Below are 24,758 nucleotides of genomic sequence, written 5' to 3' on the forward strand. Positions count from 1 at the left end.
TGAAGCAGCTCTTTTCAGGTAGGCCTACACCCTCAGTGGAGGTGAGCTGCATATACCTTCTTAACCACTCATCAGCCCTCTTGTGAATCTTACAACACAAAGGTTTTTCTATCTAAATGTCTGGCCCCACAACACTTATGTGCTAGTCACTGATATGAAGATCACAAAATGATGAAGTGGTGGTGTTAAATGCCCAGTAACTATCAGACAGTGGTCCTAAACAGTACCAGCCCTGGCACAATTAAATGTGCACCGAAAGCCATCCTTTGAGTGAAGAAACCTAGCCACTGAATCATAGACAAACGAACATGGCTTTGGATGAGGAGGTACAGCAGAAAGTATGGGCAAAGTAGATGGTGTACAAGAATTGGCACAAGGATAAGAGCAATGAGAACTAGCAAAAATATGTTGCAATGAGGAGAGATGCAAAAACGTCGGTTGCATTAGCTCGAGCTGACCACTACAAAAGTCTATACAAGCAGCTTGACACAAAGGACTGTGAAAGAAGTATATATCGGCTGACTAAATCAAGGGCCAAAGCAGCACAAGATACTGAGCACAAAGGACACAAGACAGGCACACAATTCTGAAATGATGGCAACAACATTTCAGCAAAATTTTCAATCTTGAATTCGAACATCCACCAACACCAGAAGGCTACCAGTATTATAAGCTGAGTCCCGTCCTCAAATCTCAGTTGCTAGAACCATCAATAGCATGAAAATTTTCTAAGTATCTGGCCATGATGATTTGCTGGCAGACCTGTGGAAACTGAATGGACTTAGTAACACTGCTCCCACCGTGCTGGCAGATTTCTTAAATGCTGTTGTAGACTGCGGCCATGTGCACGTGGACTGGGCTACTAGTATCGCAGGTGCCTGTATTTAAGAACAAGGGTGATCCAGCACTGTACTCCAGTTACTGTCAGATATGCTGAAGATATTTGAAAGGATTATCGATCAGCATATGCATGAAATCGTCCAGCTGTACACCAACCAGAGTGGTTTTGTAAAGACTGCAGAATCACCAATGCAATTTTTGCCTCTTGCGAGGTGCTGGAAAAACATTGTGAAAAGAAAATGCCACTGCACATAGCTTTCTGCTTGTAAATGGGGTTCAGATGTTGTACGTTAATACCAGCAGCAGAATGAGATGTGCAGCTGGAACATCAGACAGCTTTCCTGTGAACGTAGGAGTACATCTTACTTCTGCTCTTTATGTTGATCCCTGACACTATCTTGTAAGACCTACAGTACAATACAGTGCTCCATGGAACTTGCTCTACACAGCTATCACCAGAGAAGAATTGTAACAAAAGTCCAGGCTTGGCATGACCGTTTCAGCCTTTTCGATCTCCGTCTGAGCATTCCTAAAACTGAATACCTGGAAACCAGTCCCGCTCCATCATGGTAGACAGTGAGGAACTCAAAAAGGACACTTATTTCTGGTACTTGGGATCCACACAACAATGTGATAGTGATATTGACGGTGAAGCAATAATGACAGTCAGATGACCTGGCTACAATGGAAGGAAGTCACAAGGAGTCCTGTGTGACAAGAAAATGCCGTTCCAACTGAAATCCAAGGTCTATTGTATAATCTCCTGCCCAGTAGTACTGTATGGAATGAAGTGTTGGTCAGCCACCAAATCCACTGAACGCCACCTCCACATAATGGAGATGCACATGATCCAATGGTCACTCGGCATCCCCTTGCTCGACTACATACAGAACAATGAAATTAGACAGTAGATGGGCATTGTGCTAATCACTGACAAGATTTGAGAATGGAGACTTCACTGGTTTGGTTATGTAACTTGCGCTGCGCCAGCCACTGTCATTGGTGCCACTCACCACCTAGAAGTTAACAGTCAGCACCCCTGAGGCTGACCAAACCAGCACTGGATTGACACAGTCATTGCAGATATGAAATCCATCATTGGCCTTCATCCTGAGGATGCACATGACCATGATAACTAGCGTTCCAAGATTAGAGTAGCGGATCCAACACTGAAGTAGGACAACACTTAATATTAAATAGTCTATATATTTTTGTACCTGAAATATACATTTACCACGAAACTATCTTTACATCGGTCTGTTTTCAGACCAACTTTGCTTTACGGGAGCGAAAGCTGGGTGGACTCAGGATATCTTAATCATAAGTTAGAAGTAATAGACATGTAAGTAGCAAGAATTATTGCTGGTACAAGCAGGTGGGAACAATGGCAGGAGGGTACTCGGAATGAGGAGATAAAGGCTAATTTAGGAATGAACGCGATGGATTAAGCTGTACGCATAAACCGGCTTCGGTGGTGGGGTCATGTGAGGCGAATGGAGGAGGATAGGTTACCTAGGAGAATAATGGACTCTGCTATGGAGGGTAAGAGAAGTAGAGGGAGACCAAGACGACGATGGTTAGACTCTGTTTCTAACGATTTAAAGAAAAGAGGTATAGAACTAAATGAGGCCACAACACTAGTTGCAAATCGAGGATTGTGGCGACGTTTAGTAAATTCACAGAAGCTTGCAGACTGAACACTGAAAGGCATAACAGTCTATAATGATAATGTATGTATGTAATGTGTGTATATATATATATATATATATATAGAGAGAGAGAGAGAGAGAGAGAGAGGGAGAGAGAGAGAGAGACAGACAGAGAGATTTTTTTGACCAAAACTTTGCCACTTTTGTGGCAAGGTAATCTTCTGTGAAGGAAGCTGGATACAGTTGACATTGAAGCATATGCTGAACAGACTAATCTTCTCCACAATCACACTGAATACCATTTTCTTCAATGTAGCCCCATCTTGCCAAATTAATCCTCAATCTGCCCACACCTGATCTCAACCTATTCAGAACCTTCCAAGTTAGCCAGACCAGGGGTAAAGATTTGGAAACTCATTTCCAACCAGGAAGGAGAAATGTCCTAGCCCTCCATAGTACCAATCTGGTTTTTTCAGCAGTGGATCTAAAGGGGCCCATAGACGTGCAATATTATTGTGCAATATCGGGGTTTGTGCAATATAATTGATAGTGTGTACTTCGTATTGAAGGGTTGTGCAATATATTGTACGAAATCAAAGAAGTTTGAAATATATTGCACAAACCACAAAATACTGTGCCGTGTGTTGGCAATATTGTGCAATATCCCGTCCTCCCGCCAGTTGTTATCAACAGGTGGGGGAGAACGTATCGCGATGGCAGACAAACAGGAGGAGAAAAAGTTTCTTTTGGAGTTTATCGAAGTGTACCATGACCTTCTGGCTCTATGGGACGTTAAGAGCAAAGATTACAGTAATCGCGTTAAAAAAGTGAACAGTACGAGGTGCTTATTGATAAATATCGCGAAAAATACGCGAACGCCGATAAACAAGAAGTTATTAAAAAAATCAATTCTCTGCGTAATAGTATTCTTTTTCTCGATTTGAGGCGTAACCAAAGCGATAAGTTCATCAAATAATTCACCATTCATGCGCAGAAAGTTTCAAAAATCATTTGGCTCGCATTTTCTCAGTTCAGTGAGTAAATGTTCATGAGTGTACCTTTCTTTGTCCAGGAATCACTGTTTGGCCCATGTCCTCCTTTTCCGTTTCTGCTTCTTTTTGGCACTTACGCCCACGGCGAGCAAAACACAGCAAAGATCAGTGTCACTCAACATGTTCACCAAACAAAATAACGGCATGGACTGACTATATATTGCAACGCATATTGTACGTCTGTGACCGCTTTGCACAATATATTGTACAACCCTTCAATATTAAGTACACACTATCAGTTATATTGCACAAACCCCAATATTGCACAATGATATTGCACGTCTATGGGCAGCTAACAATATATTGCACAATCAATTTTGTGCAATAATATTGCACGTCTATGGGCCCCTTAAGTACCGGTACCCTCGATGTTCGAAGAAAACTCTTTCTTGACTTCTTGTGGTTCTTGCCCATGCAGGGATTGGTTCTTCCCTGTTCCACTTTGTGTCTTTCCTTATTTGTGGCTATTTCTCTATGAGCACGGGGTGATGCTATTTTTGCTATTTCTGCCATTCGACTGGAGTGGATTTCAGACAACCTGTAACATCCACCTGATTGGCATGTGTCAAATGATATCAGATAGAACAGGCCTATTCTGCTACGGAGTAACATAACGCCATTGCAGAAGTTTGGATGGTTTCAGGTTGACTGCCCCACTGTGATCCAACCAGTTTTTGCAGGTTATTCTTGGTAGAAACTTTCAACTTGCTTCTTGAAAGTAAGAGATCTGTCAAGCATCATTCCTAGGTATTTTGGATTGTCAGTGTGTTCCAGTTTGACTGCTGACCATACTATCTTTAACCTACAGTAGCTTTCCTGTTTCTGAAATGAAAAGCACATGCTTTTGTCTGATGGATTTGGTTTGTACTGTAATATTTTAATATACCTTCAAGTGCATTTGTTAGGGTGTTCTCAACTGATTCAAAGTCTGTGCTTTGAGTGGCCAGAGCGAGATCATCAGCATCCAAAGAACTCCTGCTGTTGGGGGCGATAGGTTGATCATTGGTGTATATATTGAACACAATTGGAGGAGGCTGTACTTCTGTAATTTCCATCGACTGCACTGTCCTTGCAAGTTGATGAAGAACCTGAGGTTCTGCAGGAGACTGGTGATGAACCTGTTAAGGTTAAAATTCTTCATCAGGTTGTAGATCTTAACTAGTGAAAGCTGATGATTGGTGGCATACGCTGCTGTTAAATCAACTAATATCACTCGTCACCTTTCGAGCTTTGAAACCATCTTCTATAAACTGCATAACATAAAGCAGTTATCTTGTACAGCTTTTATCAGGACAAAGTCCAGCTTGTGGAGGGATAAACAGGGGATCAGTTATAGGCAAGAAATGGTTTAAGATCACTGGTTCTATAGACGACACCTCGGCATCCAGCAATTCTGAAAATTTCGACCAGTAAGTTATGCCTTTCTAAAATTAAACCCTCTTCTGAAAAGGCACCTTCTCAGATCTAACAGCAGCAAATATTTCACAGGTGCAGCTGGTCTAAAATTCTTTGGATTGATTCCTTCTTTAGCAGGTTTCAGCAAAGCAGTTACTTGGCTCCTCCATCATATCTTTGGAATTTCACAACTGTTCGTACAATTGTTGAATAGTTGGTGAATCCAGTCCTGTGTTGTTAAGCCAAAGTGCTTAATTTGCTCAGTTCATATGTCATCCAAGCCGGCTGGTTTTTTGCAATGTTACTCTCTTTGGTAGTCTTATCCAATTCTCCCACACTGAATGAAGGTGCAAGGTTGTTATTTACCTCTTGTTCACTTCTTTCCCATTTTGGTGTTTTGGATTTGTGAGTGGCTCTCCCGTTCAGCAGTAACTGATATGCTATTTGATTGGCAGTGATATTATGATACAGATCATTGTATTAGTTGGATCATTACATAGGCATCTCAGAAGTCTCCAAGCCTTATGACTTGTCTCTTTTCATATCCAAATTGTTTCAAACCATTCATCCCTTTTTTGTCTCTCTTATAGTGGAAATGAGTTTGTTTCCTGCTTCCACAGTTATTGCACTGAAAGGATTTTCTGCAAATAAGTTGCTGTATTCTGTGAGTAAAGTGAATTAATCTTGGGGATATTAGATGTTCAACAGCCACGAGGAATAGACATTCTGAAACCTCTCTTCACAGTCATGGTGAAGGCGTCGTAGCATTCCGGTACTGGTTCTATAGATGACACCTCGGCATCCAGCAATTCTGAAAATTTCGACCAGTAAGTTATGCCTTTATAAAATTAAACCTCTTCTGAAAAGGCACCTTCTCATATCTAACAGCAGCAAATATTTCACAGGTCTGTTCTGAGAATTTGGTATTGGAGAACAGACAGATTTTACACATTGTTGGCTGATATTACTAGAACTTAATATGAGGTCGGGATTGTAGCCCCATCTCCACCTGGCACTGTTAAATGATGCAGGTAGTTTTGTATCATGTATTAGAGCAAGTTGATTCATTTCTGTCCATTGTTTTACCACTGCCCATTTTCATCTTCATGATCATACCCCAAACATTACTGTGGCTGTTGAAGTTGCCAAACACAATCTGCTCGTGTTTATTTTGGCAATTGGATGGTTTATTAACAATGAACTCAGTACTGGGTGGTTTGTAAGGGTATGAAATGGTACAATTAGCTGTTTCTATAGTGAGAATTTCAGTGTTGTTTTCCTCTGTAAGTACTGTAGAGAGAATCTGTATATCTGCATGAACAAAGATAGCACTTCCATATTTGTAATGCAGTCTCTCGATGGCAAGATTCATTCTGTTTATTTTGGGTCAACTCATGTCACATCTCCTGTGTGCCTCCTGTGTGCAAAATATATGGCTCTTATGCTGACTACAAAGTTCTTGTTGGATTGTTTCTTTGGCTGATGTTATGCCTTTTATGTTGACAGATATTATAGTTAATTGTGGCCCTGGAAAGGGCTCATACGTTGATGTTTCTGGAGTGAAAGTAGTAGTAGTAGTGGTGGTGGTGGTGGTTTTTTGTTGTTGTTGTTGTTGTTGTTGTTGTTGTTGTTGTTGTTGTTGTTGTTGTTGTTGTTGTTGTTGTTGTTGTTGTTGTTGTTGTTGTTGTTGTTGTTGTTGTTGTTGTTGTTGTTGTTGTTGTTGTTGTTGTTGTTGTTGTTGTTGTTGTTGTTGTTGTTGTTGTTGTTGTTGTTGTTGTTGTTGTTGTTGTTGTTGTTGTTGTTGTTGTTGCAGGGGAAATCTTTTAAAGACACCACTCTGTGTGGGAGTTGGATTTCCACCAACTAAAAACCCCTGCCCTCTTCACTCAGCCCATTCTGGAACTGCTTGACGGCATGACATCAGAATGGAGTGGTGTATATTATTAAGTTCTTCCTTTCTCTTCTTTTTCCTTCGTCCCCATAATGCTTCACAATTAAGTATTTATTTATTTTCCACCTAGTCGATACAATGATTGCTTAAGGCAATTTTTAATGGTCAAAAGTGGTACATGATTCGTATATTATCAACATCTTCAGCCACATAACACTGTTTAGATGAAAAATATATAAAATTGACAAAGTAATGCTTTAGAGGAAGTGTCCTTAAAATTAACATAAGATTGACAAGATTAAAACAAACAAATAACTCAAGAGAATCTATTGAAGTGCAATACGGACCATGAAGCTGATTTTATGTAAACCATAATGCTTGTCGCCATTGCCTTTACTGTGTTCCAGGCAAGCGGGCTCTCCAGCATAATCTGAACCAGATTCCCTGGCGTGAGTCGTCGGCCAAGTTGTTGGCAGGCTTTCCTTCGTTCTTCTTCCCATCGAACACAGTAGAAAAAAGTGTGTTCTACTGTATCCCTTTCAGAACAGTACCGACAACCATCTCCCTGCGTCCTTCCCATCTTCATGGCGTATACGCCGAATCTTCCATGTCCTGTCAGGATCTGCAACAGATAGTAATCTACCTGCCGATGTCTACATTTAAGCCAGTCTCTTGTGTCAGGTATTAGCTTTTTTGTACATTGGCCAACATCGGTTGTGCCATCCCATCGGTCTTGCCAGTCTAGTACGAGTTGGTTCCTCAAGGCTTTCTTTTCTTCAGCAGATATAGCCGCACCCCTTTCATGCCAAAGTTTTTTCTCTACAGCGAGGAGGTCTATGGGAATACTGGCACCTACATCTTGTAAAGCTGCTTCGAAACAATTTGATATGCACAGATAACTCTGAGCAGCATCTTCCTCTGTACTCTTTCCATAGCTCTTCGGTGAATCTTCCTCCTGAGTGCATTGTGCCACATAGGTGCAGCATAAAGTAAAATGGAATATACTGCAGAGCAGATAATCTGTCTTTTAACTATTCTTGGTCCCCCGATGTTAGTCATAAGTCTGGCTAATGCTGATGCCTTCTTCTCTGCCTTTTGAGTTACTGCCTTCACATGTGCACCAAATGTGCAATTCCTGTCAATAAGAACCCCAAGGTATCGCACAGACTTCCCTGGGATAATCACTGTATCATTTCATAAGGAAGCGGACATTCTTCCAATTCCTGGACCCTTTCAAAATTACAGCCTCAGTCTTATGTGGAGCCAATCTCAGTTTATTATTTACCATCCAAAGGTTAACTCGTCTCAGTGATTCATTTACTCGGAAGGTCATTCTTCTACATTCTCTGATATTATCACTATTGCAAGGTCATCTGCATAACCGATAGATGTTGTCCCTTTTATCAGCTGCAGGCGTAAGACGCCATCATATAGAATGTTCCACAAGGTGGGTCCTAGGACAGATCCCTGTGGAACGCCAGCACTCATTTCAAGGTCTTCTAAATCATCAAGTCGTATTCTTTATCCTTTGAAGTACTTAGCAATTATTTGTTGTAGATACCGAGAAATGTTCTTCCTACAAAGTTCTCTCAAAATAATGCTCCAAGAAGCAATGTTAAAAGCATTTTTGACATCTAGCATTATCAAAACAGCCCATTTCTCACTGCTTTCTGCCTGTATTTGAATCACTCTCTCAATAGCTTGGGTTGTGGTTCTGCCCTTTCTAAATGCAAACTGGTTCGAAGAAAGTCCTCCCTGTTGTTCAAATTCTTTCTCCAGTCTCATTTTAATCAATCCTTCGTAAAGTTTGCTCAAGGTGTTTAATAAGCAAAGTGACCTGTACGCTGATGGATCTAATGATAGTTTCCCTGCCTTCAATAACAGCACTAGCTTGGCTACTTTCCATTCATCGGGGAATTCACGCTTTTTTAGTAAAACATTGAGGACTGATAAGATCCAGCCAGGTGCCACCTCAACTGCATACTTGATGGCTTCTGGTGGGATTCCATCTACACCTGGTGCCTTACCAGTCTTCATATTGCATGCTACCTCTTGCAACTCAACCACAGTAAACGGTTCTGCAACACTAAAATCTAATTCCATTTCAAGTCTGTCATTAGTACAAGGAAACAACTCCATCACTATGGCTTTCCTTCTATCAGCTGGGAGCTGAACTGGTACCCTGTTGATTAATCAACCAGTCACTATCTTATATCCCGCCCCCCAGATATCACTGTCCAGATCTTCGCATAGCTCTTGCCAGAGATTTCTCTTAGAATCCTTTATTAGCTTCATTAGTTGCCTCTTTGATGCCTTATAGTCATCTTCTCTTTGTATTAAGTTGACCTGGCTGATTCTTTTCCTAGATCTTGTAAGAATTCATCTCTTGCGATTGCAGTCTTTCCTTCGCATGACTATTTAATTGTTCCACCAGTAAGGGACACGTGTTTTATATTTTGTTGATCCCCTCAATCAGCTGGTCCTACAAGCATCTTTAAGAACAGCTGTTACATCTTTTAGAGTATGCTGCACTGTATCTACAGTTTGTGACATCCATTTGATTGCAATTTTAAAAGTTTCCCCAGTTATAATTCCTCACCGTTTTCATGATATCATTAAGCTTCTTCGATCCCTTAGCTTGAAAATAAATGAAACGATGGTCGCTGAGAGATTCATTTTTCATAACCTCCCAGTCAACAATGCATAATGCTATACCATGCGTTGAGCAGGTGACGTTTATGAAAGACTCGGAGCTCCCTCTGGAAGAAGTTGGTAAGATTCCAGTGTTGTGAACCACCAAATCTAGGGTCACTATCCATTCCGCCCAATATTCTGTTGGGTTTTCTCATGAGATTCGCCTGCAGTATGTCCATTATTGGTCGTTCAAATTCAACTTCCTTGCCTCTAATATTAACTTCCTGTAAGTAGGGCATTACATTTGGTCTGAGCGGTGGCCCTCCACTTGGCACGTGGTGCAAAACGAATCATTCCCACAATCCTTCGCCAAATGGCCTTCTTGTCCACAATTTAGACAGCTCCGTGACCGGTCTTCCTTAACGTCACAGTGTGGCGCTTTATGTCCAAATCCAAGACATTTAAAACACCTTGCAACTGTAACTTTTTCCTTCACCATACAGGTTGCTCATCCCACATTTTTCTTTTTCTTTAACAGTATTTTTGATGGTTCCGTTGGCAAGATTACGGTAGCATTCAGATTTCCAAACCTCCCCGGTCTTACTGACGTAATATATATATTTTTTTTTTGCTAGTTGCTTGACGTCGCACCGACAGAAAGGGTCTTACGGCGACGATGGGACAGGAAAAGGGTAGGAGTGGGAAGAAAGCGGCCGTGGCCTTAATTAAGGTACAGCCCCAGCATTTGCCTGGTGTGAAAATGGGAAACCACGGAAAACCATTTTCAGGACTGCCGACAGTGGGGTTCGAACCTACTATCTCCCAAATACTGGATACTGGCCGCACTTAAGCGACTGCAGCTATCGAGCTCGGTACTAACGTAATATTGATCTGTGATTCTTCAACAGCAGCTTCTAAGGAGAGTGCTGCTCTAAGATAATTTTCATTTAAATCTGGATCCATACCATACAGTAGAATTGTTGTCTCCTTCCTCTTTGTTGAAACCTCTATTTCCTTGACATTTTTGGTCATCTCACGTTGTAATACGTCAGCCTTTCCTTTGCCTTCTACAGTAAGTATAAGGTCATCTTTTGCTGTTTTTCTTATTTGTTTTATTTTAACACCAATTTTTTCGATGTTTACTCCTTCCTTTACTGTTTTAAGCAATTCGGCATACGTTTTTCCCACAGCTTTGCACATAACTCTTTCCTGAGTATTATCATTTAAGGATTTCTTTTTTGATGTTACCCCCACAGAAACAGCCTGTTTTACCTGTGTTTTACCCGATTCCAAGCATCCTATTTCGATATCACTCTTATGAAACATCCATTCCAAGATTTGCCTTGTGTAATTTCAGTCAAGGGTGTCCGGGATAGTTATTAGCACCTTCTTTCTTGCATGAGTCTCAATTATCTCCCTCCAGTGGGTGAAACGTGAATACAGGCTCTGCAGCTCATTTACTCCATCCTGATTAAATGAATATGGTATTACATACACATATCACAGCTTCTCCCGCTCTCCTCCGCGACTCTGGTAGATTTGCGTAACAGTGCGCAGGAATTCCGTCTTACCTTCCTCCAGATTAGAGTTCAGCAAGTCCGAGATTTCTGAATGCATATTCTTCATGCTTCTCATAATTCCATCCTCCTCTGTAAGATGTTTGGGATTTACAACCATTGATATATCCCAATCAGTCAATTTCCCTATATTTCCAGAGATGACGTGCGTGCTACCGTAAACACAGTCAGGCCATTCCTTATCCAATAGCTTCGCAAAATCTTCAAAGCACGTAGCTTCCAAGTTGGTCTGCTCTATATCTAGCACTCTGTCACTGAATTGGGCCTGTGTCCCAACATCACGGGTTATTTTCTTACTAGAGGTAGAGCTCTGTTCCAAATCACTCCTAACCTTTGGATCTTCATTCATATCAAATTGTTCCCATTCCCACGAAAGATTACGAATGATTTCTGCCATTTGTCCCATTTCTTTAATACCTTTCTTTATCTCCACTTTGGTATTAGGAATCATCTTAACAAATGCTAATAAGTCTTCACTATACTTGACCAACTTCTCAATTTCTAGTCTCATCTCTTCTAATCCTACTCTTTGGTTTGTAGTCTTCGTACTCTGTAGTTCCATGGTTATGTCCAGCGCCTCATCCAACGTAGTAGTAGTAGTAGTAGTAGTAGTAGTAGTAGTAGTAGTAGTAGAAGACTACTAGTATCTTACAAAGCAGAACACAGAAATGCTGTGAACTTGTGCAGGTTTCAAAGCTAACAAGAGGAAAATATACTTTACAGTATATGCATAGGAAACAGATGGAGAGGTGCGACTTAGTAGGTTAGCATGCATAGGTAGAGTAGACATAAAATAACTACAGAATCCAAAACAAACCTTGTGGCACTACAGTCCTGACATGTCTTGACATACCAAGCGACCACTGCTCAGCCTGAAGGCCTGCAGAATACGAGGTGACATGTAGTCAACGCAATGTATCCTCTTGGCTATTATTCTGGGCTTTCTAGACCAGGGCTGCTATTTTTTTTTGTCAGAGACCTCCTTAATAGTTCTTAAGTGGCTGAATGGACCCTAAACCAGACCTCTGATTAGGTAAAATCAATATGAATCAATCAGTATCAATCATCACATCTGATGAAGTAATTAAAGTTAGCTTAAAATGATCAAACTCTAAGAGTATGGATTGTTATTGGTTATCTAATTACATCACCAAAATAATACTTTTGATTTCTGAACCTCTAACTTTTATTTTTAATAAGTGTTTAGAGTTTGGAGTTTTTCCTGATTTACTTAAAATTTCTAAAGTTATTCCAGTATATAAAAGTGGGGACAAACAATTTCTTCAGAACTGTTGTGCAGTCTCAATTGTTCCAATAATTTGTAAAATATTTGAATCACTTTTGTACACTCAACTTTGCAAATATTTTGAAACTTACAATCTCCTATCTGACAGTCAGTTTGGGTTTTGACAAGGTAAATGTACTACTACTACTGTTCTTGAAATTGTTAATCACATATTAACAGCTTTTGAAAACATCTCTTTGGTGTTATGTGATCTAAGTAAAGCTTTCGATTGTATTAGTCATGAAATTTTACTTGCAAAGCTTGAGGTGTATGGTGTCGAGTATCCCTCACTGCATATAATTAAGTCATACTTAAATAATCGATATCAGTTTGTCTTGATTAAAAATAGGTATTCCACTTTGAAGAAAGTTACAACTGGTTTGCCACAGGGCTTTGTCCTTGGTCCATTTTTATTCAATCTTGCAATCGATGATTTACCGCAAAATGTCTCGGCTCATGCTCTTATATCCTATGCGGACGATACTACGTTAATTACAAAACATCAGAACATCTCAGGTTTGCATCAGATGTTGCAGGAAGCTCTTGCAATTGCAATGCATTGCTTTTCATCCAATAGGCTGTTGTGCAATCAGAATAAAACTCAATTTCTCACACTAGGATTATCCAAAGATATTGAAAGTCAGTCATTCAAACTTTTGGGTTTTCATATTGATGCCAAATTGAACTAGGAAACACACATTGATCATGTTTGTGAAAAAATACCACGAGTGGCCTATTTGATATGGAAATTGAGGAACTTAGTTAGCAGTGACTACCTAAGGACGGCATATTTTGGTCTCTTCCAGTCACACATTACTTATGGACTGTTATTATGGGGGCATTCTTCTTACATGTATAATATTTTTCTAATACAGGAAAAGGTTGTCCGAACAATGTGTTGGGCTGGTGCAATTGACCATTGTCGACCTCTCTTCATTAAGCTTAAAATACTGACAATTATAAATTTGTATATTTATATATCTTTGACATATGTTAAAAACAACATAAATGAATTCAGTACTAGGGAAAACATTCACCTTCATGATACTCAGGGCAAGGCAGACATTGACATTCCAATTCACAGGCTGTCAAAAACTGCTCACTCACATAAAATCAGTTTTTTAAGATTATTTAATAAATTACCACATTCTGCACGGTCCACTCCTTCAAGTAATTTTAAAAGGGAAATGTATGATTGGTTAATAGAAAATACATTTTATAATACCTCTAAATGATTAGAAATGCATAATGTTAGTATTAAGTTTTAATAAAAGGGGTATGTTCACTTAGCCTTAGGAATATTAAGTACTAAATTATTATCAGTTGATGAATCCTACTTCATTGTATACAAGGTGCGTTCCATAAATAATGCGACCAAGTTCTTAAAAAAATTATTTATTGAATATATTCGTACAAATAATCAAAAATCTTCAAAATAGCACCCCCTTGCGTCGATATACTTCTGGAGGTGGTGTTTCCACGCCTGGAAGGCCTTTTCCGGAATGTCCTTCAGAGCCGATGTAATATGCGCCTGGATTCTTTCAATCGTGTCCCAATGTTTTCCTTTCATGACTCCTTTTAACCGAGGAAACAAAAAAAAACAAAAAAAAAGTCAGCGGGAGTCAGGTCAGGACTGTAGGGAGGCTGGGGAACCAATGGGGTGTTGGTCCTGGTGAGGAAGTCGTTGACAATGAAGGCGCTGCGACTCGGCGCGTTGTCGCGATGAACTTTCCACGTGTCCTTGATGTCGCTTCGGCAGCGCATGACCCTCCTTTTCAGTCACAATGCGGAAAATGGTTGTTTTTGCCATGTTTAGAGTTTGTGCTATCAATTGAAGGCTCAGCCGTCTGTCAGAGTTCAAACAGTCGTGCACACGCGTCACATTTTCGTCGACTCGTGAGGTTGATGGCCGTCCACTGCGAGGTTCGGCGGTGATCCCCTCTCGGCCCTCCATGAGCGATTTGTGCCATTGGAAAACTTGTGATTTGGACAAGCAATCAGTTCCAAAGGCCTGCTGAAGTAATGGAAACGTTTCGGTGGCAGACTTCCCAAGTTTAACACAAAATTTGATAGCGTACCGTTGCTCTACAGAACGATCCATCATGCCGTGTTACATGAACTCAAAACGGGCTTGACGGAAACGCACATACTGACTCTCCGGCAGCTCGCTGCCGAATGAGACAAAGAGCGTTTGAAGCTAATACCCCCCCTCCACCTAGCCCAGCAGGTTAGAACACGCTGCGGTGTACAGTTGCGTCAGAAAAAAAAATTGGTCGCATTACTTATGGAACGCACGTTTATGGTCCATGGCAAATAAAGATTCTTGATTCTTGACCTGGCCAGGATTTGAACCCAAGCCTACTGGGTAAGAGGCAGACTCACTGTCACTAGGGACTATGAGACTGGCTGAAAGAAACTACACTTGTCCAAAATCTTTGGCAGCAGCCTTATTAATTAGTGAAGGATAGAGTAAGAAAAGTATATATAATGCTATCAGGTGAAGAAGAGGAGGATAGTAGAGAGAGGATAATGGAAAAGAAATGTTGTGGTTAAGACTGGGCACTTTCCTAGACCTGAGCACATGTGCATGTCCAATTTCAGAATCTGCATACATACTTTTTTAAACAGGGGGTTAAATTCCATTAATTTTAATTTGTATTCAAAAAAATTTTCCTAAATATCCAGTAATGTCCTTTATCCTAGCATACATCCAAAGCTACAAATGACATGATGACAAATTTTCTGATACAGTATTGGCTGAAGTAAAGGCATTTCCACTTCTCCTGTACCACCACCATCATCATCATCATCATCATCATCATCATCATCATCATCATCATCATTTTACTTACTGTTTCACAGTCTTGTATTGTATTTTTTTTTTTTGTTCCAGTCTGGATAGATGGCACCGAATGGTCGGGAGTGAAGTTCTTCCAACTGTCTGCACAGTGGCAGACACACATTAAGCACTTTCCAGTCAGCCTATTCAGTTTCCCAGAAGGGGGTCTGTAACGTCTGCATGGTTCAGCTCGCATTGGTTCCTGTCTCTATCATTTGCACTAATGGGTGTGTGACCCTTGCCCTTTACAGCATTGGTGACGATCTGTACTTCTAGTCTTGGGTCAGGCGGACAGTTTATCCAAGGCAGTGGAAGAGCATTGCCATGTGGGCCATGTATGTAGGTGTATCAGATACACCCATTTGTGGTACGAAAAGTGACACTTTTGTCCTGAGTTCTTTGATGGTTTAAAACTGTTTGTTACCAGAGACAGACTTTGATTAACACTGTTTTAAATCACCGTCATGTGATAGAACTGGTCATGTTTTTATTTATCCTGTGAAGAATGTTTTACTTGATCCTTGAGATCGCTGAGAGGAATAACAGCCAGAGTTATGGACAATTGGCTATTAACAACTATTCTTTCCCGATTGATTGAAACACTGTTGCAGTCTGTCAACCTTTGAAACAAGTGCATATTCTGGTGGAGAAGTAGCCTTTTTCTTAAATGTGATTCACATTTATAGAATTTGGTATTCCTACAGCATTGCCAGTATAATAATGATAGAGAGCACATGAGTATGATAGTATTATGATGAATTGAATTTATGATTACTGCCAACATTTTGTTGTAGGCATTAATATATTTTTTTCATGATGATGATGATGATGATGCAGTTAGTATTGCTGAGAAACAAACATGAGCATGGAATTGGCAAAAGTCATAATTTTTCAAAATTAGTAATTACCCAGCTGTTCCCACTTCAGAAATGCTGCAGAAGGGTGTCTGCAAAAATGCAACATGACAACAGCTGTATTGAACTGATAGTAGTATTGTACAGTTGAAAGATGGACTACTAAACTTGTATCATTTACTGTTTATATTGCAGTAATAATCTGGCTGCCTGCAGTCTCACTGTTGATGAATTGTTGACTGTGATCCACAGATTGAGCATTACTACCATTTTAAAACTTATCTGTCTCCTTTAGGGTGAAACCGCAATGGGCATTAGTATTAATTAACTAAAGAAGTTATATGGATAAGGGTTGGAAGCATTAAAATTGAAGTGTCACAGATCCATCTCATTACCATCATAGTACTCTTTCCATCATCTCTGGCAGCAGGCAGAGGTCATTGTGATTGAGTTATCTCTGCAGTTGAGTGTAGAATTTGAACACTGAAGGCATGATGTGAGTGAAACCTGTGAGAGTACTGCATTGAGGCCAGTTCCATCCAGATTGAGTGGACTAGCAGGCAAGTCTTCTTAACTGAAGGCATCTCAGAATCAGCTAGGCTGCATGCTAGGAGGAGGTAGTTGTCTTCCACTGAGATTTTCCGTATCTTTGTCTGAAATAGGCCTGTATAGTATGGTAGTGGGAAAAAATGAATTGCTTCATTTTCTTTCTTAATTTATTTTAATGTGGGTACAGGAAGGATTTTGTGAAAATATATTTGACTGACTGAAAATTCTTACATTCTCATTTTTGGCAAGCTTCTAACAAATCAAATCAGTTTTTGTTACAGCCCTCCCAAAAAAGTGTCTACAGTTGCCCTTCCTCTTGGCAGTTCCCTGTACCCAGTACTGTATCCACAAAGCAAGCACTGTGCTTTCTTGCAAGGCCTGTAACATCAGTCTTTCCTCTTACACTCTCCTTGTGGTATAAATATATAGTTTCTTGAATACAGTGAAGTTCTGTATGCATTTTCATTCACTTTGCCTTAGATTATGAGATATAATATATTTTTATTAATTCCTCTGATATAGGCCTACACAAAATGAGTGACACTTCCTCATGGGAAAAAGAAACGTGTATTATGATGATTATTTATGTAGTGAATATTTCTGAAATGCCTTCCCATTTCAGTCAGTCATTTTTAAAATCCATACTCTTTTACAAATGAAGTATTTTTCTTGAATGGCCTTTCAGTAAATATCATATACAGTAATGAGACAGTCCCTGGAATGCATTATAAATCTGGACCATTACATTGTCACACAAGCAAACTAGCATTGCCTCAGTGGATTTATATTTGTAGCGTATTTAATCCAATAGTTTTTGTTGTTTCTTATAACTTCCTGTTTTATTTTCTCATTTTAACTTCCTATCTTTTACACCATACCTTTCCATTTCCCTGCAAACAGGAAATGAGAGCTAGAAAGAGGAACAAGATGATGAGAATGAGACAAATTAAAGTAGAATGAGCAGACTAGAAAAGAATAAAAGACACACTGCTATCAGAAAATTCTATGCAGGAAAGAACATTGATAAGCTTATTTCTGTATACATAATTGTGAAACAGGCAAGAGGTTTTTGTACATGGATAGTAGTGTATTTAATCCAGAATAAAAGAAAGCTTGAACTGACAGATGTCAGAAATTCAGACCTGAACAAATTTTCCTTTCATTAAAGTCAAACAACTTGTTGTGACCGATAGGACAATAGTGAGTTAAATAACAGGTATAGGAAATAATGGCAGCAATTGGCCTAATCTGAGAACAACCATGAATTTATGATATTTTGTTAAAGTAGAGTAACTTGAATTTGTTGATTTGTTTTGCAATTCTTAACAAGGCTGAAACAAGATGGAAAGGAAAGATGAAAGGAAAAAACAAGTGAGTTTATATATCACATGAGGATGGAGAGGTATCTGCATAAAATATGATGTAGAGTTACAGTTTGTTGCTGAGACCTTTTTAAAAGAATGGTGAAAATCAAAGAGAATTGTGGAACGATTATGAAAGTGTTAGTTTAATTATCAAATTATAAGAATTACTGAATGTTGCTTTGTGAGATATTACAGTGAACATTAAAATGACAGGTAAAATACCAGTAGCCTATATACGAGGGCGAATCAAAAAGTTACACACCCAAGTTATGACCCTTTTTGAAACCCCTACACATAGGCAACACGGCTATGACAACATACAATGTAAGTTCACTTTTCCACATAGACTGTAAACATTTCTAGGAACGGTCAACCAACTTTTCGATTCTGGATGTGCAGAAATCACCTCCAGTGCTATGTAACCACCTGGAGACAGCTGCTCTCACCTCCTTATCATTTTGGAATCGTCATCCACCTACAACAGCAAAGAAGTGCAACAGCAACTAGATGTATTGAACAAAAAAATTGAGAAGTGTGGCATGAAAATCAGTACATAGAAAAGAAAGACTATGGTGATGTTGAGAGGGAAAAGGGAAGGGCACTATGAAAATTGGAAGTCAGAGTCTGCAAATTGTGGACAGCTTTAAATACCTAGGAAGTAAATTAATGCAAAATTCTATGGTGGACATGGAGATTAGCACGGGGGGGTTATAGAAGGGTAATGCATTCTGCCAAAGTATAAGAAAACTTGTTTGGAGCAAATAAGTACCAACGAAAAGTAAAGAGATATTGTACAAAGTGTACTATTTATCCATACTGACTCATGCAGCTGAGACTTGGACTTTGTCTAGCAGGCAAGAGAGTAGAATTCAAGCCAGTGAGATGAAATTCCTAAGAAGTATGATAGGAAAGAGAAGGAAAGACAGATTGAGAAATGAAGATGTTAGGAAGGAAGTTGTGATAGGAAAGCTAAATGAGAGAGTTGAAAATAAACTAAGGTGGTTTAGACATATAAAGAACATGGAGGAGAATAGAATTCCAAGACAGATGAAAAGTGCAAGGAAAGAGAGCATGAGGATGATCTAGAACAAGGTGGATTGAATTAGTGAAGAGTGGCATAAGAAGAGAAAATTTAGACTGAGACAAGATTGTGGAAGAGGAATGGTGGAAGGAAAGAGGAAGATGGAGAAGTGCCATAAATACCCTGACCCGGCAGGAACTGGATAAGGGGAAATGATGATGATGACTAGCAGAGAAGCACAATATGAAGATCAAGTGGTTTGACACAGTAATTTAGGAGAAATGGAAACCGTACAAAGTTTATGGAGATAAGCAAACCAGGAGGGTAACATAAATTTAGGTTGGATGGTTTTAAAGTTATTTAGTGTATATAAGTCATCTCTTGTTTTTTTTTTTTTTTTTTTTTAGAACCGTTTTTAGAAATTTTGATTATATTTGATTTACCCCCGGTCTCAAAAGCCCAGAATAATGGCCGAGAGGATGCGTCATGCTGACCACATGGCCCCTCGTAATCCGCAGACCTTCGGGCTGAGCAGCAGTCGCTGAGCACGCCAGAGCCCTTTCAAGGGCATTCAGTGCCGTGGGGTTTGGGTTTTTTGATTTACCTCCCATGTGGGTTATGCAATTTCAGTTAGTACTGTGCCCTATCAAATTTTAAGCATATGTAAAACTAGCCAGTAAGCAACTAGATGCTTGCTATTCTAAAAGATGATGATACGAGATGTACTCTTTATTTATGGAAATTTTGATTATCAGTGAAGAATTCATAAGAACACTATTTTGCTTTGAGCTGCTCATAATCGTAAGTAATCAGAAACTTGTCCGTTGATTATGTATGCTTGTGGTATCAGAAATACTAGTTGACAATAATTTTATTTAAAAATAGTTATTGTTTTGTGATATCTTTTTTTTTTTTTTTTTTTTTTTTTTTTTTGCTATTTTGCTTTACGTCGCACCGACACAGATATGTCTTACGGCAACGATGGGATAGGAAAGGCCTAGGAATTGGAAGGAAGCGGCCGTGGCCTTAAGTAAGGTACAGCCCCGGCATTTGCCTGGTGTGAAAATGGGAAACCACGGAAAACCATCTTCAGAGCTGCCGACAGTGGGGCTCGAACCCACTATCTCCCGATTACTGGATACTGGCCGCACTTAAGCGACTGCAGCTATCGAGCTCGGTTTTTGTGATATCAAGTAATGTGTGGATAATATTTTGATAATGCTCATTCTCTACTATAAGTCTCCTTCTTTATCATTCTCGATTTGTTTGCCTAACTTTCTTCTAGAAAAGAATAAGTATTTGATGTGGCACTTGTTTGCTTTTTCAAAGCCCATGATAATGAGGACAATTTCCTGTGAATTGAAATCTATGGATCACAGATGCTAAAATTGGAAAATCAATTCTGCTTTTACATGATCAAAAGATATCTATCATGTTGTTTTCTTAGAAAATAGTCAAAAGTAAGAATTGAAATAATGCACCAATATGCCGGGACAGTCTGTCTGTTATCTGTTCTTGAATAATAATCAGGGATTTACTGTACAGATACTGCTTTTGCCCCAAACAGCAAATGTTCATCACATTTTTTGAGTTAAACTATTGCTTTCATCTTTAGTTTATTTCATTATTTGAATATTACTGATAAGGATTTTGGACAGAAATAGAAGGTACTAAAGTGTGACTGCTTATTAATTAGGAACATTCTAATCCTCATATTTCTTCTTGAGTTTTTTGAGCTACATTATATATCCCACCTTATAGTTCTTTTCTAGAAACAAATGAATTGAATAAGTGTTAAAATGGGGTTATTGTTGATGTATTCTACTTGATCTTATTTTTTCTACTTCTGTTGAGCATTGCCTTCTCAGAGATTTGACTGGCCTGCTGTATGCCATGGTAGACTGAGACTTTCACTGAATTGTTTTCTGTACATTTTGAGAGCAAAATGCTGAAATGGTTTGCACTAGTAGTGCATAACCGACTGAGTAGTTGAAGGAAGACGGTGTCTTTCTTCAGTCCCATTGTTATACAGGTGTAATTCTCCTTTGTAGAGTGCATGGACAATACATGCTTATTGTTATTCCATAAACATATTAGAGAACAATTAATTAGTAAAAGAATTTTGTACCTCATTGTGCAGCAAGAATCTTCCGTTTGAAAAACTAGGTGAAGCAATCTAGAATTCCAAGGCACATTTCTGTACATACATTTAACAAATGATGAGTTAAAAGGGGTGAATCCTTTGTATTATTTTATATATATATACATATTACATATGTGAAAAATACAACTTAGTGGGTAGTGTTTGCTGGCACTTGCTGTAATCAATGGAATAAGGGAATTCCATTATTAAAGGTAAGACTGTTTTAGTCTTGATTTACTATGTTACAATATCTGTATTGAATGTCCCTGGTGTTTTGTATAGTTTTTAAGGTTTCAGAATCAGAGCTTGGTTGAAGTGAGATTTTTTTAGTATGAAACTAATACAGTAGTAAAGCTCATCCCTGAAATTTTTTGGTCATTTGTTGTTGTACTCTTAGAAACATAGAACTGTATCTATAGGAAATTTGCCAGAATAATATTTATTTTTTTCCCTTCATATTGTGAGGATTTTTTCTGATGGAAATGCTGTATATGTGCAAATAATCCACACTGTCAAATAATTTGTGCACCCTAGTTTTAAGAGAGAAATTTTAAAAAAGGAAAATTTGGCTTTAATTTTAGTTTCATTTATAAGAAATGAATCCTACATTACGATGTACAGTATTTAAAAACTGAATACAGTAAAATATCAAGTATTTCTTTTAAGAAACGTTATCTTCACATGCTGTTGGGTAGGCAATCTGGTGATCAGAACTGTCATGTGGTTTGCTTACTCTCCCCTGATATTTGCAATCGGCTGTATGGTAATAGCTTTGTAGGAAAAAGTTAACCAAAAAGCCTGGCGATTACTTTTTTTTTTTTTCTTTTTTTTTTGCCAGTCCTGAGGACAAATTTCTCTGAGACCGTACTTTCTTCCTGTTGCACAGTTTCCAATGTTCTCTGCATTTTTAATAACCCTAAGCTAATCTTTGGACATGAATGAGCAATTATGAGAACTTATAAGCATATTTAATATGTGATTCACACTCCACTTGCAACATGTTACTGACACCACACAGATCAAGGCCGGACAACAGTATAGTATAACGGGATCCATTGTTTAAAGCAAAGTTGTGCCAACCTTGTTTTAAACAATGCATTTACCCAAGCTTTTCTTCACTAAATTCCAGAAAAAAAATATGTGCAGAGTATTCGCATATATACTGTAAATACTATTTTAACATAAAGGATGTTCCAGTGTACCCCTCCTTTCTGTCTTAAATCAGAAGACCATATACACCATCTCCTCTTTTGTGTGATATCTCCCATTTCAACTCTACTGAAATATGCGTTGTTAACTAGCCACCAATGCACAGATGTCATCCATCAGCGAAATTCAGTAGTGTGTGGCACAGGTTTTCAAACATATATGCTGGATTTACTGTGTTCCCATATGTTCCTAAGGTATAACACAGTTGTCATACCTTATGAGACAGTCTCTGATGAAACTTATATAGCTTATTTTGTAAAATTTTTATACTTGTTGATTGTAAATTTGAATGACTCACTATTAAGATATAATAATTCATAAATTGATTGGTTTTATGTTTTAAACTTTTGCATTTAATATTAAAGCATGATATTAAGTCATGCCTGCCATGAATTAGGGAAGTGATGTGCTTAAAATTCCTGTATATTCATGAGGGCTGAGCTTTACTTACTTTTATGGATGAAAACGCAACAATAAGAATGAAAGCTCATATTATCAGTATGATTTTTACCAAGCTCATAGTAGTTAAAATGTATAGATAAATCAATATTTTGTTTTGGAGTGAAGTGAACCAAGCTCTATCATATTTATTTTTATGAGTTGATATGGTTGTTGAAGAAGTAACTCCCATCCTCCTTTTTCAAGCCAAAGATAAAAGTGTCTGCAATTTTGTGGACACTGCCTACTGCTTACAAGCAGTGTTGTATTGTGATCTTAAAAGTTCATAATATTGAGAACTGTTAATACTCAAGGTAAATGCTCCTTTGTTCAGTATGCTGTTGTAGTGTAATATAACAATGTATCATACATCACAGTGGACGTACTGTATGTTTGTAATTAGTCATGAGCCAGCCATTCCAGAGGAGACTCAATAAATGTTCTTTTTTAAGTGTGTAAAAATTGTTCATACAGTTGCTGTATCTTTGCAATATTGTTTTAACTTACATTTTTTAGAATAAATACATTTAAAAATATTGCAAAATGTTTATATTATAATCTTTGGGTAATCTGTAAAAAATGGAAACATAATGATCTTGGGTGTACTGTGTTGTAAATTTAAGTGTGATATTACTTGTGTCCATTGATGATAGCACCTGTATCCCTTCCCATGTTTTGGGTTTTCCTCTTGATGAAGCTGTCCTATTATATCCCATCAGAAAATCATCTCATGAAGATTTCTATGTTGTTATTCCAGCTGCTCAATTTTTCTTTTATTATGTTTGTTTTGGAATTTCATGTTGAAGATTGCTTTTTGTGTGAAGATATAATATTACTAGAAGTGGAAAAATGAAGTTGGGAATGATTCTTTTAACACTGAATTTTATGGATTCTCTGTGAATTTATAAATATGAATATCCTGCAAGCAGAGACTTGAATCATTATACTGTCCCTGGAAAGGCAAAGTATCATAAGCAACATTTTTTATCAAAATTGCGGTTACTATGTTAATACGTCAATCGGCCTCCACTGCACATGCTGGCAAAGTATCATAAGCGTCAATATGCCTCCTCAGTTTGGTACAGGTCAATGCATACGAAGCAGGTTGACATTGCTCTCTACGAAAGTTGCAGGATCATTACTGGATGCTTGAAACCTACTTCTGTTGAGAAGATCCAATGTTAAGCTGGTATTGCTCCCGGCGAGATTCGTAGAGAGGTAGCAGCTAACAAAGAAAGGCTCCAATCATCTTTTTCAAGCACATCCTCTCTATGGATACCACCCAGCCACACAGAGACTAAAATCTAGAAAAAGTTTTCTGCACATCAGTTAAGCTCGAGGGGAAAACAGAATGCTAGGATCAAAATGTAGAAAGAAGGAATCAACCACCTTTCCAACTGGATAGAGTCAAAGGAAAATGTGGACACCAGGAGAAGTGGACAATCTGGAAAGCCCCTAACAGATTCCATACAGAAGTCGGCAGAACAAAATTAATTTGCGGAAGTGGGGTTCTCAAGTGATTCATCACTTTGTGATTGCGGAGAGCAGGAGATGATTCAACATCTATGTCAGTGTGTTTTATGTCCTTCAATGTTCACTCTGAAAGACTTGATTGCAGCCTCCCCTAACTCTATTGATGTTGACCAATACTGGGCAAGAATCATCTAGCTCTCAAATTGTTACTTTATCTATGATTGTATAATAGACCTGTATATTTGTATAGTAGGAATGTAGATATCATGTTTTTTAAATATCTGTATAAAACTGGGCGAGTTGGCCGTGCAGTTAGGGGTGCTCAGCTGTGAGCTCGAATCCGGGAGATAGTGAGTTTGAACCCCACTACTGGCAACCCTGAAGATGGTTTTCCATGGTTTCCCACTTTCACACCAGGCAAATGCTGGGGTTGTGCCTTAATTAAGACTACGGCTGCTTCCTTCCCATTCGTAGGCCTTTCCTGTCCCATTGTCGCTATAAGACCTATCTGTGTCAGTGCAACATAAAGCAAAAAAAAAAAAAAA

General features: G+C 38.7%; 1 protein-coding gene across 1 annotated transcript in view; it reads left to right on the forward strand.

The window, feature by feature from the left end:
• Positions 1-17,084, forward strand: part of KrT95D (phosphofurin acidic cluster sorting protein KrT95D) — a 368,788-nt gene extending 351,704 nt beyond the window's left edge. Inside the window, exon 18 of the mRNA XM_068225917.1 lies at positions 15,217-17,084. Coding sequence (XP_068082018.1) covers positions 15,217-15,335 — 119 coding nt within the window. The 3' untranslated portion in view covers positions 15,336-17,084. The remainder of the gene's footprint in view (positions 1-15,216) is intronic.
• Positions 17,085-24,758: the final 7,674 nt, after the last annotated feature.

This window comes from Anabrus simplex, chromosome 1, assembly GCF_040414725.1.
Source record: "Anabrus simplex isolate iqAnaSimp1 chromosome 1, ASM4041472v1, whole genome shotgun sequence".
In the NCBI taxonomy this organism is placed as follows: Eukaryota; Metazoa; Arthropoda; class Insecta; order Orthoptera; family Tettigoniidae; genus Anabrus; species Anabrus simplex.